General features: G+C 41.5%; 1 protein-coding gene across 1 annotated transcript in view; it reads left to right on the plus strand.

Annotated features, from left to right (window-relative positions):
- The window catches only part of LOC140197315 (contactin-associated protein-like 5), a 1,626,808-nt gene that overhangs the window by 1,504,556 nt on the left and 108,892 nt on the right, over positions 1-13,360 (plus strand). Inside the window, exon 20 of the mRNA XM_072257270.1 lies at positions 12,032-12,204. Within this exon, the coding sequence (XP_072113371.1) occupies positions 12,032-12,204 (173 nt within the window). The remainder of the gene's footprint in view (positions 1-12,031; positions 12,205-13,360) is intronic.

The following is a 13,360-nucleotide window of genomic DNA, read 5'->3' on the forward strand; positions in this document are numbered from 1 at the left end:
CTAACTCCCTAAACTCACTGCGCAGGATCTCTTCCCCCTTTCTATGGTGCCAATGTACACCATAACCTCTGGCTACTCACCTTCCCTCTTGAGAATATTCTACAGCCACTCTGAGACACTCATGACCTAGCACCTGGGAAACAAAACACCATCATGGTATCTTTTTCACGGCCACAGAATCTCCTGTCCATCTCCATAACTATCACTCTTATGAAGGAAAGGTTGAGTGAGCTTGAGATTTTTTATTTGGAGTGAAGGAGGATGAGAGGCGTCTTGATAGAGGTTATAAGATCATCAGGGACACTGAACACCTAGGTCCTTTTCCCTAGGACAACAATGGATAATACCTGAGGATATCTATGAAACATCAGTGGAGGAAATTTTAGGCAAGGTGTCAGAGGTAGTCTCTTTTTACACTATCGCTCTATTTGACTTTACCCTTCCCTGCTGAGCCTCAGAGCCAGCCACAGTGCCACTGACCTGGCTGTTGCTGCTGTGCCCTGATAGGTCACCCAGCAGAATCCAAAGGGGTATACTATTTGCTAAGGGAAATGACCACAGGGGAACACTGGACTGACTGCTTACTTCCCTTACTTCTCCTGGTGGTCAGCCAAACACTATCTGAAGGATGCACTCTGGCCGTGAGCATCTCAGTAAAAGTATCATCTAAGAGGTTTTCAGCCTCCCAGGTGGTCCTGAGTACATCCAGCTCCAGCTCCAGCTCCCTGACCTTGTCAGTCAGGAGCTGAAGTTGGGTGCACTTCCTGCACATGTAGGCATCAGAGAGACTGGTAGGTACCCTGAAATCTACATCTCACAGGAGGAACATTCCACTGCCTGATCTACCATCCTGCCTACACTTGTTAAACCTCTAACTCTTCAAACTTTAGTACCTGTTGACTGTGTGGAGCTTAACTGTGCTCCCCATGACTACCTAGGTTTCCTCAGGATTCTCTGGTTTATTCCCACATCCCAAAGGTGTGCAGGTTCAGACACTATGCCACGAATTGGGACAGGAGTCCCCGAACTGTTTATAACTAGAATCATTCGCGTGAGCTTCTATGGCCATTAGACACTATGCCGTGCTTAGATATTACAGTTTCTAAAAAGTGTTAATTGCATGTGTTTGTGTTCAAAAAGTGGTGAATTTTTTCACTGATTGTTGTTGAGAAACAAGCAGTAAGACAATTCAGAACTGTTTTGCTCACTGTGGTTTCAATCATTCAGGCTTGGAGATGCCAGAACGACCGGGAGTGAAAATGAACTGATTTTACTGCTTCAAGTTAGGAACTATGAGAAATTTGAATGTATCAGTATCATCTAGAATGTTACAATGAAAATGAAGATTTGAAGGATGTAATGGTTGAAAACATTGTATGAAGACAGTCCATTATCTGCAGAAGGTGTCTGTGCTGATTTTGTTCATTTACAGTCAATCAATAGAACACAGCAGTGCATTCTGGATGAATTCTTCTGCCAATAACTATTAGAAAATAATACACAGCTTTATAGTACTGTAGTGGCATTGGTAGTGTTCTAATTTATTCTGCATTTCTTTTAAGTATATAATTTGTTACTCAGTTAAATGGTAGTTTGTCTTTTTTAGACCTTTTTAACTGCTTCCTTGAAAATTTGGCTATTTGAGTCAGCAGCTTAATTGGGCCAAAATGTACTGATTCACATTGATAAGCAGACTGTATATCAATAAGCTTGAAAGAGCATAAAGAACATTTACACGGATGTTGCTAGGATTTGAGGACCTGAGTTATAGGGATAGGATGAATAAGTTAGGACTTTATTCTCTGAAGCACAGGAGAATGAGTGGCTATCATATAAAGGCATACAAAATTATGAGGGGCATGGATAAGATAAAGAAAAGCAGGCTTTTTCCCCTCAAGTTGGATGATACTAGAACTGAAGATCATGGATTTAAGGTGAAAGATGGAATATTTAAGGGGAACTTGAGAGGAAACTTCTTCTCTCAGAGGGTGGTGCAAACATGGAACAAGCTGCCAGTAGAAATGGTGGATGTGTGTTCAATTGCAACATTTAAGAGAAGTTTGAATAGGTGCATGGATGGGAGGGCTATAGTCTGGATGCAGAGATGGGTTTAGGCAGTAAAAAAGTTGAGCATGAACTGAAGGGCCTGTTCTGTGCTGTAGTGGTCTATGACTCAACGATTCCACTCTGAATCTGAATGTGTAACCTCCACTCATTTTATCATGGGAGTACTCTTTCCTATTCTGGGAGATTTCCAGGCAACATAAGAGTATAGCAGCCATATTCACACTGTTTAAAGAAACTTGAAGATTAGAGAATGTGTCTTATGAAAGAAAGATTGAGTTAACTCGAGGTTTTTTATTTGGAGTGAAAAAGGATGAGAGGCATCTTGAAAGAGGTGTTTTAAGATTATCAGGGACATTGAAAGGCTGGGCCCTTTTTCCCAGGATAACAATAGATAATGCCCGAGGATATCTATTGAAGATCAGTGGAGGAAAGTTTAGGCAAGATGTCAGAGTTAGTTTCTTTTTTACACAGAGAGTAGTAAATGTACTGCTGGTGATGGATTAGGGACATTTTAGAGACTCTTAGATAGGCATATGGATGAAAAGGAAAATGAAGGGTTATGGAGGAGGGAAGGATTGGAAGGATTGTGGAGTAAGTTTAAAGGCTGGCACAACATAGTTGTTCAAAGTGCTTGTGCTGTGCTGTATGGTTCTATATTCTATATTTTATGTAAGTATTCTGAAAGACAATTGCCAGGTATTCCCTGGCATACTGCCATACTTTGGCTAGTGAATCACACACACCAGAGCAGTCCTTCTGTAATTCCAAAGTTCAAAGTACATATATGTCACCATACACAGTACAAACCTTGAGGTTCATTTGCTTATGGGCTTTCTCAGTAAATACAAGAAACACAATAGAATCAATGAAAGACCACCCCCGAAACCACTGTACAAAAGATAACAAACTGTGCAAGTACAGAAAGAAAAACAAAGAAATAATAATAATTAAAAAAGAACAACAATAACTGATAATAAATTCTGTGATTCTAAATCAAGCCCAGTGGAAAAGCAGAAATTTTTCATGTTCGGATATTTACTACCAAAAAGCATTTGATTCTGTCACACACTCATGATTAATAGACACTCTAAACATATATAAACTACACCCAATACTTGGAAAATTCCTACAACATCTGATGAAGCATTGACCCACTGTAATCATCCTATCTATTAACAATCAAAAAAAGAACAAGCACACTTATTAAAATAAACCGAGGTATTTTCATAGGCAGTTCTCTAAGCCCACTATGGTTCTGTCTACCTTTAAACCTTCTGTCTAATTTATAGAATCGGATAAAAACTGGGTATCAAATCAGGGACAACCAAAGGAATTATACTTTGACACACCATTGATTTGGAATTTTCACTCCATCAGTAAAGCTAAAGCAATTAATTCAAATAGTCGAACTATTTTCTAAAGATAAAAACATGAACTTTGTACTGGATAAATGCAGAACATTAAACATAAAGAAAGGTGCAGTAGAGCTAATGGAATACCAAACAGAGCAGCCAGATACAATATAACCGATGGACGAATATGAAACGTATAACTATCTGGAATATCAACAAGCAAAGAAAATAAATCATAGCATGGTAAAGGGGAAACTTTAGACAGAATTTGCTTCAAGACTCAAGAAAATCTGCCAAACTGAACTCAATAATAAAATACAACAGAGGCAATGAACACTTTCACTATACCTAAATTAAGGTATTCTTTTGGCAAAATATTTTGTTTTGAAACTGGTCTGGAAAATTTACAAAGAAGAGTAAGAACTGAAATGACAAATTTTGGAATACGCTCTGTACACTCGAACCCATTTTGATTAACACTAGCTAGGACAGCAGGCAGAAGAGGAATAATAGACGTAAAAAATTTACACAACGGTCAAGATAAAACTTCTAAGGATAGATTTTCCTCAATGAAAACAGGATTCAGCACTCTACATGAGCATATGCAATTCTGATAAGATGTATACATCACTAAACTTAAATGAAAACACAACCCAGAAAAATGAAGAAATTATCACTACAGAAGAAAATGTTAACCAATGGAAGAGTGTAACCCTCCTTGAAAGCCATCCCCATGATCAGAGTAGAATAAATATTGACAAAGAAGTATCAAATGCCTGGCTCAAAGTTGGATACCCCTTCTCAGAAATAGAGAGGATCCTTGTGGCAACCAGGTGGTTAACACAAAAAGAAATCAAAAATACATATTAAGAAACCAACAAGTTCAAGATGATAAATGCAGCAAATGCCAAGTGACACATGAAACAGTCCAACACATTACAGAATTCTGTAGCAGTTTAACTCAATCTGATTACTTACACAGACACAAGCAAGTGGCAAATATTATTCAATTATTCACCAAAATCTTACTTTAAAATATGAACTCATAAATGACAACATTTGTACCTACTATAAGTACAAGCCTGTTCCAGTTTTAGAGTCAGAGTCCTGCAAATTATATTATGACCGGTCCATTATTACACATAGGACAATCCATAATAACCATCCAGATATAATATTATGGGATAAACCAGCAAGAGCAACTTACTTAATAGGTAAAGCCAAACACACATAATATATAGATATTAATAAGTGAAATATGATGAATTAAAAGAGGAATTTGAAAGACTATGGAACATGAACAGGGCGTACATTGTTCCAATAGTAATAAGTACAGTTGGTATCAACCTGAAGTCACTACATATTAACATTAAACAATTAGGCATACACAGCAATATTTTGTAAATCTTCAGAAAGCCACAATACAAAACACCAGCAGAATAGTCCAAATGTTCCTAGGAATTCAAAAGTGGATATGCTTGTCTATACCCACACCTCAGATTTTTCCAGCTTGAGCTGAGAAAAAAGTATAATAATAAATGAATAAGTAATATCAAGAACATGAGATGAAGAGTCTTCAGCTATGGGAATAGTTCAGACATGGGATGAGTGAAGTTGAGTGATTATCCCCATTGGTTCAAGAGCCTGATGGTTGAGGGGTAATAACTGTTCCTGAACCTGGTTGCGTGGGTCCTGAGGCTCCTGGCCCTCCTTTCTGATGGCAGCTGTGAGAAGAGAGCATGGCCTAGTCAGTGGGAGTCTTTGATGGTGGATGCTGCTTTCCTGCGACAGCGCTTGGTGTAGGTGTGCTCAATGGGTGGGAGTTTTACATATAACCCATAATAAATTATGTAAACAACGAAGAATGTTTAATCACGCAATATATTTATAATATTACTGAAATATTAAATACACCACAGGGTGGGCTTTCCCCTTGATGGACTGGGCTGTATCCATTAGTTTATTTTGGTAGGCATCAAGATCTGTCCTACAGACACCATATTTCTGAAAACAAAACAGCGAGACCTGTGTGTGCTGGGACCAAAACGTCCTTCTGTTCCCATCAATATTTCAAATTGACACACATTTGAACAAGATTGACATCTTTAATTTCATTGACCTGTGTTTGGCATTTAGCAGTACACAAGAGATTAAATTCAATAAAGTTTAATTAAAAATGGTGACATTTTCCATAATAACAATAGGTCACTTTTAACAGTAGCTATTTCAGATGTATGCACCCTTTCAATAATAGAATGATTCATAGCTTGAAGAGAAATAATCTTCCAAAAAGAACATATATATCAGTTAAGCTTATAAATGATTTCTATTTCCTGTTGACGAAGGTAAAACATCAGAGCAGAATTAAGTCATTCGGTCCATCAGGTCTGCTCCTCTATTCATATGGCTGATTTATTATTTTCCCCTTTAACCTCATTCCCCTTACTTAATCAAAAGCCTATCACCCTCTACCTTAAATATCCCCAGTGACTTGCTCCACAGCCATCTGTGGGAATTAATTTCAAAGATTCACCACTCTCTGGCTAAAGAAAATCTTCCTCGTCTCTGTTCTAAAGGGTCATCCTTGTATTATAAGGCTAAGCCCTCTGGTCCTAGACTCTCCTATTATTGGAAACATCCTCTGCATCTTCACTCCATTTTGGCACTATACTCAAAGCCCCAGACTGGTGAAGGCCAGAGTGCTAAACACCTTTTTCACCACTCTGTCTACCTGTGACACTGCTTTCAACAAAATAGATACTTGTACTCCAATGTCTCTGTGGTCCATTACACTCCCTAGTGCCTGAACAGTCATCATATAAGTCCTGCGTTGATTTGACTTTCCAAAATGTGTCACCTCACACTTACCTATACTGAAATTGATCTGCCATTCCTAGGCCGGCTTCTCTACCTGAGGAAGATCTCTCTGTAATCTACAATAACATTCTTCACTAGCAATAGCGCCTCTTGTTCCAGTTTAAGATGGTACTGGTGAAGCTCAGTGACTACTTGCTAGCAGCAAACAAAACAAAGAAAACTATGAACTACTTTATTAATCACACTTTTCCTGGTAAACGATCTCTGCAATCAATAGATTGTAATCTCCCTTTCGGAATTTAGTTTTTGAACCACCTTTATCACCTGGCATTATTGCGGTGTGAGCTGAAGTCTCAAAGCTGCAGGAGGGTTGCGGCATGGCGGGTATGGACCAAATTGAGACTGCTTGACCCGGGCACAGAGCAGGGAATGAACCAATGTTTGGCTATTGCTGGAGCAGACTTGAAGATGACTCAATGTGGCAGCACCAAAGTGAGGCAGAGTTGAGGAAGAGCCTGGACACAAGCCCTTGAGTCCAAGCCCTTCACCAGTGATAAAAAGGCAGTTTCTCCTCTCCATAGTTGAGTGATCTCGCGAGTGATAGAAGGCAGTCTCCCCTCTCCACAGTGGAGTGATCTCGCGAGTGATAAAAAGGCAGTTTCCCCTCTCCATAGTAGAATGATCCCACCAGTGATAAAAAGGCAGTTTCCCCTCTCTGTAGCAGAGCCATCTCACCAGTGATTAAAAATCAGTCTCCTCTCTCCATATCAGAGTGATCACACCAGTGGTATAAAGGCAGTTTCCACTCTCTGTAGCAGAGCGATCTCACCAGTGAGAAAAAGGCAGTCTTCCTTCTCCATATCAGAGTGATCTCAACAGCGAAAAAAAGGCAGTTTCTGCTCTCCATAGCAGAGAGATCTCACCAGTGATAAACTGGCAGTCTCCCCCCTCTGTAGTAGTGTGATCGCACCAGTGATAAAAAGGTAGTCTCCAATCTCCATTGTAGAGTGATCTCACCAGTGATAAAAAAGTAGTCTCCAATCTCCATTGTAGAGTGATCTCACAGTGATAAAAAGGCATTTTCCCCTCTCCGTAGTAGAGTGATCTCACCAGTGATAAAAAGGTAGTCTCCAATCTCCATTGTAGAGTGATCTCACCAGTGATAAAAAGCCCGTTTCCCTTCTCCATGGTAGAGTGATCTCACCAGTGATAAAAAGGCAATTTCCCCTCTCCGTAGTAGAGCCATCTCACCAGTGATAAAAAGGCAGTCTCCCCTCTCCATAGTAGAGTGATCTCACCAGTGATAAAAAGGTTGTTTCCCCTCTCTGTAGCAGAGCCATCTCACCAGTGATAAAAAGGCAGTTTCTCCTCTCCATAGTAGAGTGATCCCACAGTGATAAAAAGGTAGTTTCCCCTCTCCATAGCAAAGAAATCTCTCAGTGATAAAACGGCAGTTTCCCCTCTCCGTAGTAGAGTGATCTCAGTGATAAAAAGGCAGTTTCCCCTCTCCGTAGTAGAGTGATCTCACAGTGATAAAAAGGCAGTTTCCCCTCTCCATAGTAGAGTGATCTTGCCAGTGATAAAAAGGCAGTCTCCCCTCTCAGTAGTAGAGCGATCTCACCAGTCATGAAAGGCAGGAGGCTGGCGCTCATTCTTTGCATTCACCTCGTTGTTTCAAACTCCCTTGCTGTTTTAATCAGCGAACGATGGAAGCTTTAACTGGCAAAATGGAGTTGAAGTTGGCTCATGCCCCATCTCCTAGACTTCTTGCCATGAGATTTCTTTGCGCTTCCTCTGCGTCCCAGAATCCTCTCAGCGACTGCAGAGCACTGAAAAACCCAAACAATCACCAATCTGCAAATTATGGGTTCCAACAGTTCCAGAATCACAATCAAAATGAAAAGCAATCATCCAAGACATAAAAGAAGAGAAATGTATGGTTTTATGATCTATCCAGAAGTTGTCAACCTAAGGTGCATTGTACACAGGTGGCATCTTGATGCACATTTAAGGCCCAAATCGAGGTGGTGGAGCCTTAGTCCAAGAGCATGGAATGACCCAAGATTTGGATGACTTAAGGGCCAGGCCAGATTGAAACAGTTAGGGTGTCGGGACCAGAAGCAGGAGATGGGCCCGTTCAACTTGCATACTCTGTGAGGTTTATTCATGTCTGTGTTGAACTGAGGCTGAATCGGCTGCTGGCTTAGTGTCTGTGGACTCACTTCTGTGAACTTCACTTCTGAATGCTGTTTGCTTATTTTTATTGTTTGCAGGATTTGTTTTTTGTCTGCACATTGGATGTCTTTTTTAATGGGTTCTATTGGGTTTCTTTGTCTTGTGGCTGCCTGCAAATAGATGAATCTCAAGATTGTATATAGTATACATACTTTGATAATAAATTTGCTTTGAAATTTTAATTTTATGTCAGCTGCAAACTTACTGAACAAGCCTTGTCTATTTGCATCCAAGTCAACTATATAAATAATACAAGAATCCCAGAACTGATCCCTGGAGCACATCACTGGCCGCCGGTCTCCATTCCAAGAAACAACTGTTAACCACTACTGTCCACTAGCCCATAAAACATAGAAGCAGAATTAGGCCATTCACTCTATTGACTCTGCTCAATCATTTGATCCTACTGCTTCCAACATAGAATAGTACAGCACAGTACAGGCCCTTCGGCCCACAATGTTGTGCCAACCCTCAAACCCTGCCTCCCATATAAGCCCCCAACTTAAATTCCACTATATACCTGTCCAGTAGTCTCTTAAACTTCACTAGTGTACCTGCCTCCACCACTGACTCAGGCAGTGCATTCCACGCACCAACCACTCTCTGAGTTAAAAACCTCCCTCTAATATCCCCCTTGAACTTCCCACCCCTTACCTTAAAGCCATGTCCTCTTGTATTGAGCAGTGGTGCCCTGGGGAAGAGGCGCTGGCTATCCACTCTATCTATTCCTCTTATTATCTTGTACACCTCTATCATGTCTCCTCTCATCCTCCTTCTCTCCAAAGAGTAAAGCCCTAGCTCCCTTAATCTCTGATCATAATCCATATTCTCTAAACCAGGCAGCATCCTGATAAATCTCCTCTGTACCCTTTCCAATACTTCCACATCCTTCCTATAGTGAGGCGACCAGAACTGGACACAGTACTCCAAGTGTGGCCTAACCAGAGTTTTATAGAGCTGCATCATTACGTCGTGACGCTTAAACTCTATCCATTGACTTATGAAAGCTAACACCCCATAAGCTTTCTTAACTACCCTATCTACCTGTGAGGCAATTTTCAAGGATCTGTGGACATATACCCCAGATCATAGAAACATAGAAACATAGAAAATAGGTGCAGGACTGGGCCATTCGGCCCTTCGAGCCTACACCGCCATTTATTATGATCATGGCTGATCATCCAACTCAGAACCCCGCCCCAGCCTTCCCTCCATACCCCCTGATCTCCGTAGCCACAAGGGCCATATCTAACTCCCTCTTAAATATAGCCAATCAACTGGACTCAACTGTTTCCTGTGGCAGAGAATTCCACAGATTCACCACTCTCTGTGTGAAGAAATTTTCCCTAATCTCGGTCCTAAAAGGCTTCCCCTCTATCCTCAAACTGTGGCCCCTCGTTCTGGACTTCCCCAACATCGGGAACAATCTTCCTGCATCTAGCCTGTCCAATCCCTTTAGGATCTTATACGTTTCAATCAGATCTCCCCTCAATCTTCTAAATTCCAACGAGTACAAGCCCAGTTCATCCAGTCTTTCTTCATATGAAAGTCCTGCCATCCCAGGAATCAATCTGGTGAACCTTCTTTGTACTCCCTCTATGGGAAGGATGTCTTTCCTCAGATTAGGGGACCAAAACTGCACACAATACTCCAGGTGTGGTCTCACCAAGGCCTTGTACAACCGCAGTAGTACCTCCCTGCTCCTGTACTCGAATCCTCTCGCTATAAATGCCAGCATACCATTCGCCTTTTTCACCGCCTGCTGTACCTGCATGCCCACTTTCAATGACCGGTGTAGAATGACACCCAGGTCTCGTTGCACCTCCCCTTTTCCTAATCAGCCACCATTCAGATAATAATCTGTTTTCCTATTTTTGCCACCAAAGTGGACAACTTCACATTTATCCACATTAAATTGCATCTGCCATGAATTTACCCACTCACCCAACCTATCCAAGTCACCCTGCATCCTCTTAGCATCCTCCTCACAGCTAAGACTGCCACCCAGCTTCATGTCATCCGCAAACTTGGAGATGCTGCATTTAATTCCCTCATCCAAGTCATTAATATATATTGTAAACAACTGGGGTCCCAGCACTGAGCCTTGCGGTACCCCACTAGTCACCGCCTGCCATTCTGAAAAGGTCCCGTTTATTCCCACTCTTTGCTTCCTGTCTGCTAACCAATTCTCCACCCACACCAATACCTTACCCCCAATACCGTGTGCTTTAAGTTTGCACACTAATCTCACTACCAAGTATGCTGCCATTTAGTTTGTACTCTGCCTTGGAGTTTGTCCTTCCAAAATGTACCACCTCACACTTCTCCGGGTTGAACTGCATCTGCCACTTCTCAGCCCACTTCTGCATCCTATCAATGTCTCTCTGCAATCTTCGACAATCCTCTACACTATCTACAACACCACCAACCTTTGTGTCGTCTGCAAACTTGAATCCACCTAGCCAAACTTCCCTGGATCCCATGCCTTATGACTTTCTGAATAAACCTACCGTGTGGAACCTTGTCAAATGCCTTAATAAAATCCATATAGATCACATCCACTGCACTACCCTCATCTATATGCCTGGTCACCTCCTCAAAGAACTCTATCAGGCTTGTTAGACATGATCTGCCCTTCACAAAGCCATGCTGACTGTCCCTGATCAGACCATGATTCTCTAAATGCCCACAGATCCTATCTCTAAGAATCTTTTCCAACAGCTTTCCCACCACAGATGTAAGGCTCACTGGTCTATAATTACCCGGACTATCCCTACTACCTTTTTTGAACAAGGGGACAACATTTGCCTCCCTCCAATCCTCCGGTACCATTCCCCTGGACAACGAGGACATAAAGATCCTAGCCAGAGGCATGGACCTGTGAGTCGATTTTGAATCCACCAAACTAGCTCCTCTGGATTCCATGGGACCTAACTTTCCACACTAGCCTACGATACAGTACCTTGTCAAAGCCCTTGCTAAAGTCCAGGTAGATGACACTCACTACCCTACCCATCGACCTTTGTGGTTCACTCTTACAAAAACTCAAAAAGTCTTTGTTTTTCACTGTATGGTATAGATTTAAATACATTTTATGCTTCTTGTGTTGTTTACACCTATATTCCTGTGGTGGTGCTGCAGGCAAGTTTTTCATTGTACCTGAACCTCACTAATTGTTCACATGACAATAAATTGGACTTGACTTGAAATGGCTATACTAAGTTGTCCTTTTGTGTAAGTGGCAAAATACCCAAAGGGGTCTTAGGTATTGTGGGACTATGGGGAGAGAAACTGAGGTGGAATTGTGACGGATATTCGCTGGCCAGGACAGCTGGCCCATAGCTGAGGCTAGCTGCTCAAGAGATATCATTTTCAAAGTAAGTTTAGATGTTTTGCAGGCAGGGAACCAAATACCATCACAGAATGGAACTGCTGCTTTTGCTTTACCTTGATGGTGTCATTTGTGTATAACATTAATATAAATATTTCATGTTCTTCAACTGACGTACTGCTATCTAAGATGCTCATTAACCAGTTCTTGTGCTCTTCCACCTTTACAGATGCTGGCAATCTTGACCAGGAGGTACTGAATGCCAATACACAGGGTTTTGTTGGCTGCCTCTCTTCAGTTCAGTTCAATTGGATCGCTCCATTAAAAGTGGGACTACGGCACTTCACCTCTGCCCCAGTGACTGTAAAAGGGGATCTGGTTGAATCTGACTGTCGAACATCAGTGATGATAGAACCAATAGCTGTGACTACTGCACTTTCATTTGCAGGTACTTCTGAATGAATATGTCATAGAAATTTAGATAAATTTAAAAAAAGCTTTAGGTGAATCAGTCAGATGACATACTGTGGGAAAGTCTAGGATCAGAGGGTGCAGCCTCAGGATAGAGGGACATTCCTTTGGGATAAAGTGAGGAGGAGATGCTGTAGCCAGAGGTAGGTGAATCTGTGGAATTCATTGCTACAAAGGCCTGTGGAGGCCAGGTCGTTGGGTACATTTAAAGTGGAGATTGATAGGTTGTTGATTAGTAAAGGTGTCAAAGGTTATGGGGAGAAATGAGGAGAATGGAGTTGAGAGGGAATAATAAATCTGGCATGGTCTTATGGTGGGCAGAATGGGCCTAATTCTGTTCCTATGTCTTAAGGTAATAGCCTCACGTGCGTCCAATTTTCCTAATATTCTGTTAGCCAGCTCCATACATCCTATCATACACAAGACAAAAATCCCTTTCTCCAGCTCTTCTCTTACCTCATCTATCAGCTGATGTGTTTGTATAAGTGTTATGTTACTGATCTAGAAATTCAGTGGACTGTATCCATGACACTTGAGTTCAAAACAGCAAAATATTCATGTTCAGTTATATAAACCAAGAAGAAAGGACTAAGTGTTTGAGAATGGTGACTGGGGAATTACTGCAATTTTAAAAGAAAGCCTAGTTTACCAATGCCATCTGCTGTTATTAATTACGAATGTAGTTCACACAGTTCAAGGGCAACCAATGCCAGACCTGTTAATGATGCTCTTATCGTTTGAGTAAATAAGATGCTCATGCAAGCTGTGTGTGGGCAATTATCCATGGCAAATCAACACCCATCTATATGCAGTGCAAGTTTTTTACACCCAGATTGGTAGGTGTCTAGAACATGCTGCCACACCAACACACACAAAAGGTTCATAGGGGTGGTTTTGAGGAAAGAGAGGGGAGTTAGGAGTCAGGGATGTGGGAGAATAAGAGGACAGACAAGGGTCTAAGGCCACATTCCATTTTTGAACACTAACAACGTGAATGTGGTCGAGTGTCAGGCTCAGGTATCTCCCCCACCACCAGATCAGCATGTCATTGTTGAGTTCAGGGAACAAAATTCCATGCATGAGCGCT

This window comes from Mobula birostris, chromosome 5 (assembly GCF_030028105.1).
Source record: "Mobula birostris isolate sMobBir1 chromosome 5, sMobBir1.hap1, whole genome shotgun sequence".
In the NCBI taxonomy this organism is placed as follows: Eukaryota; Metazoa; Chordata; class Chondrichthyes; order Myliobatiformes; family Myliobatidae; genus Mobula; species Mobula birostris.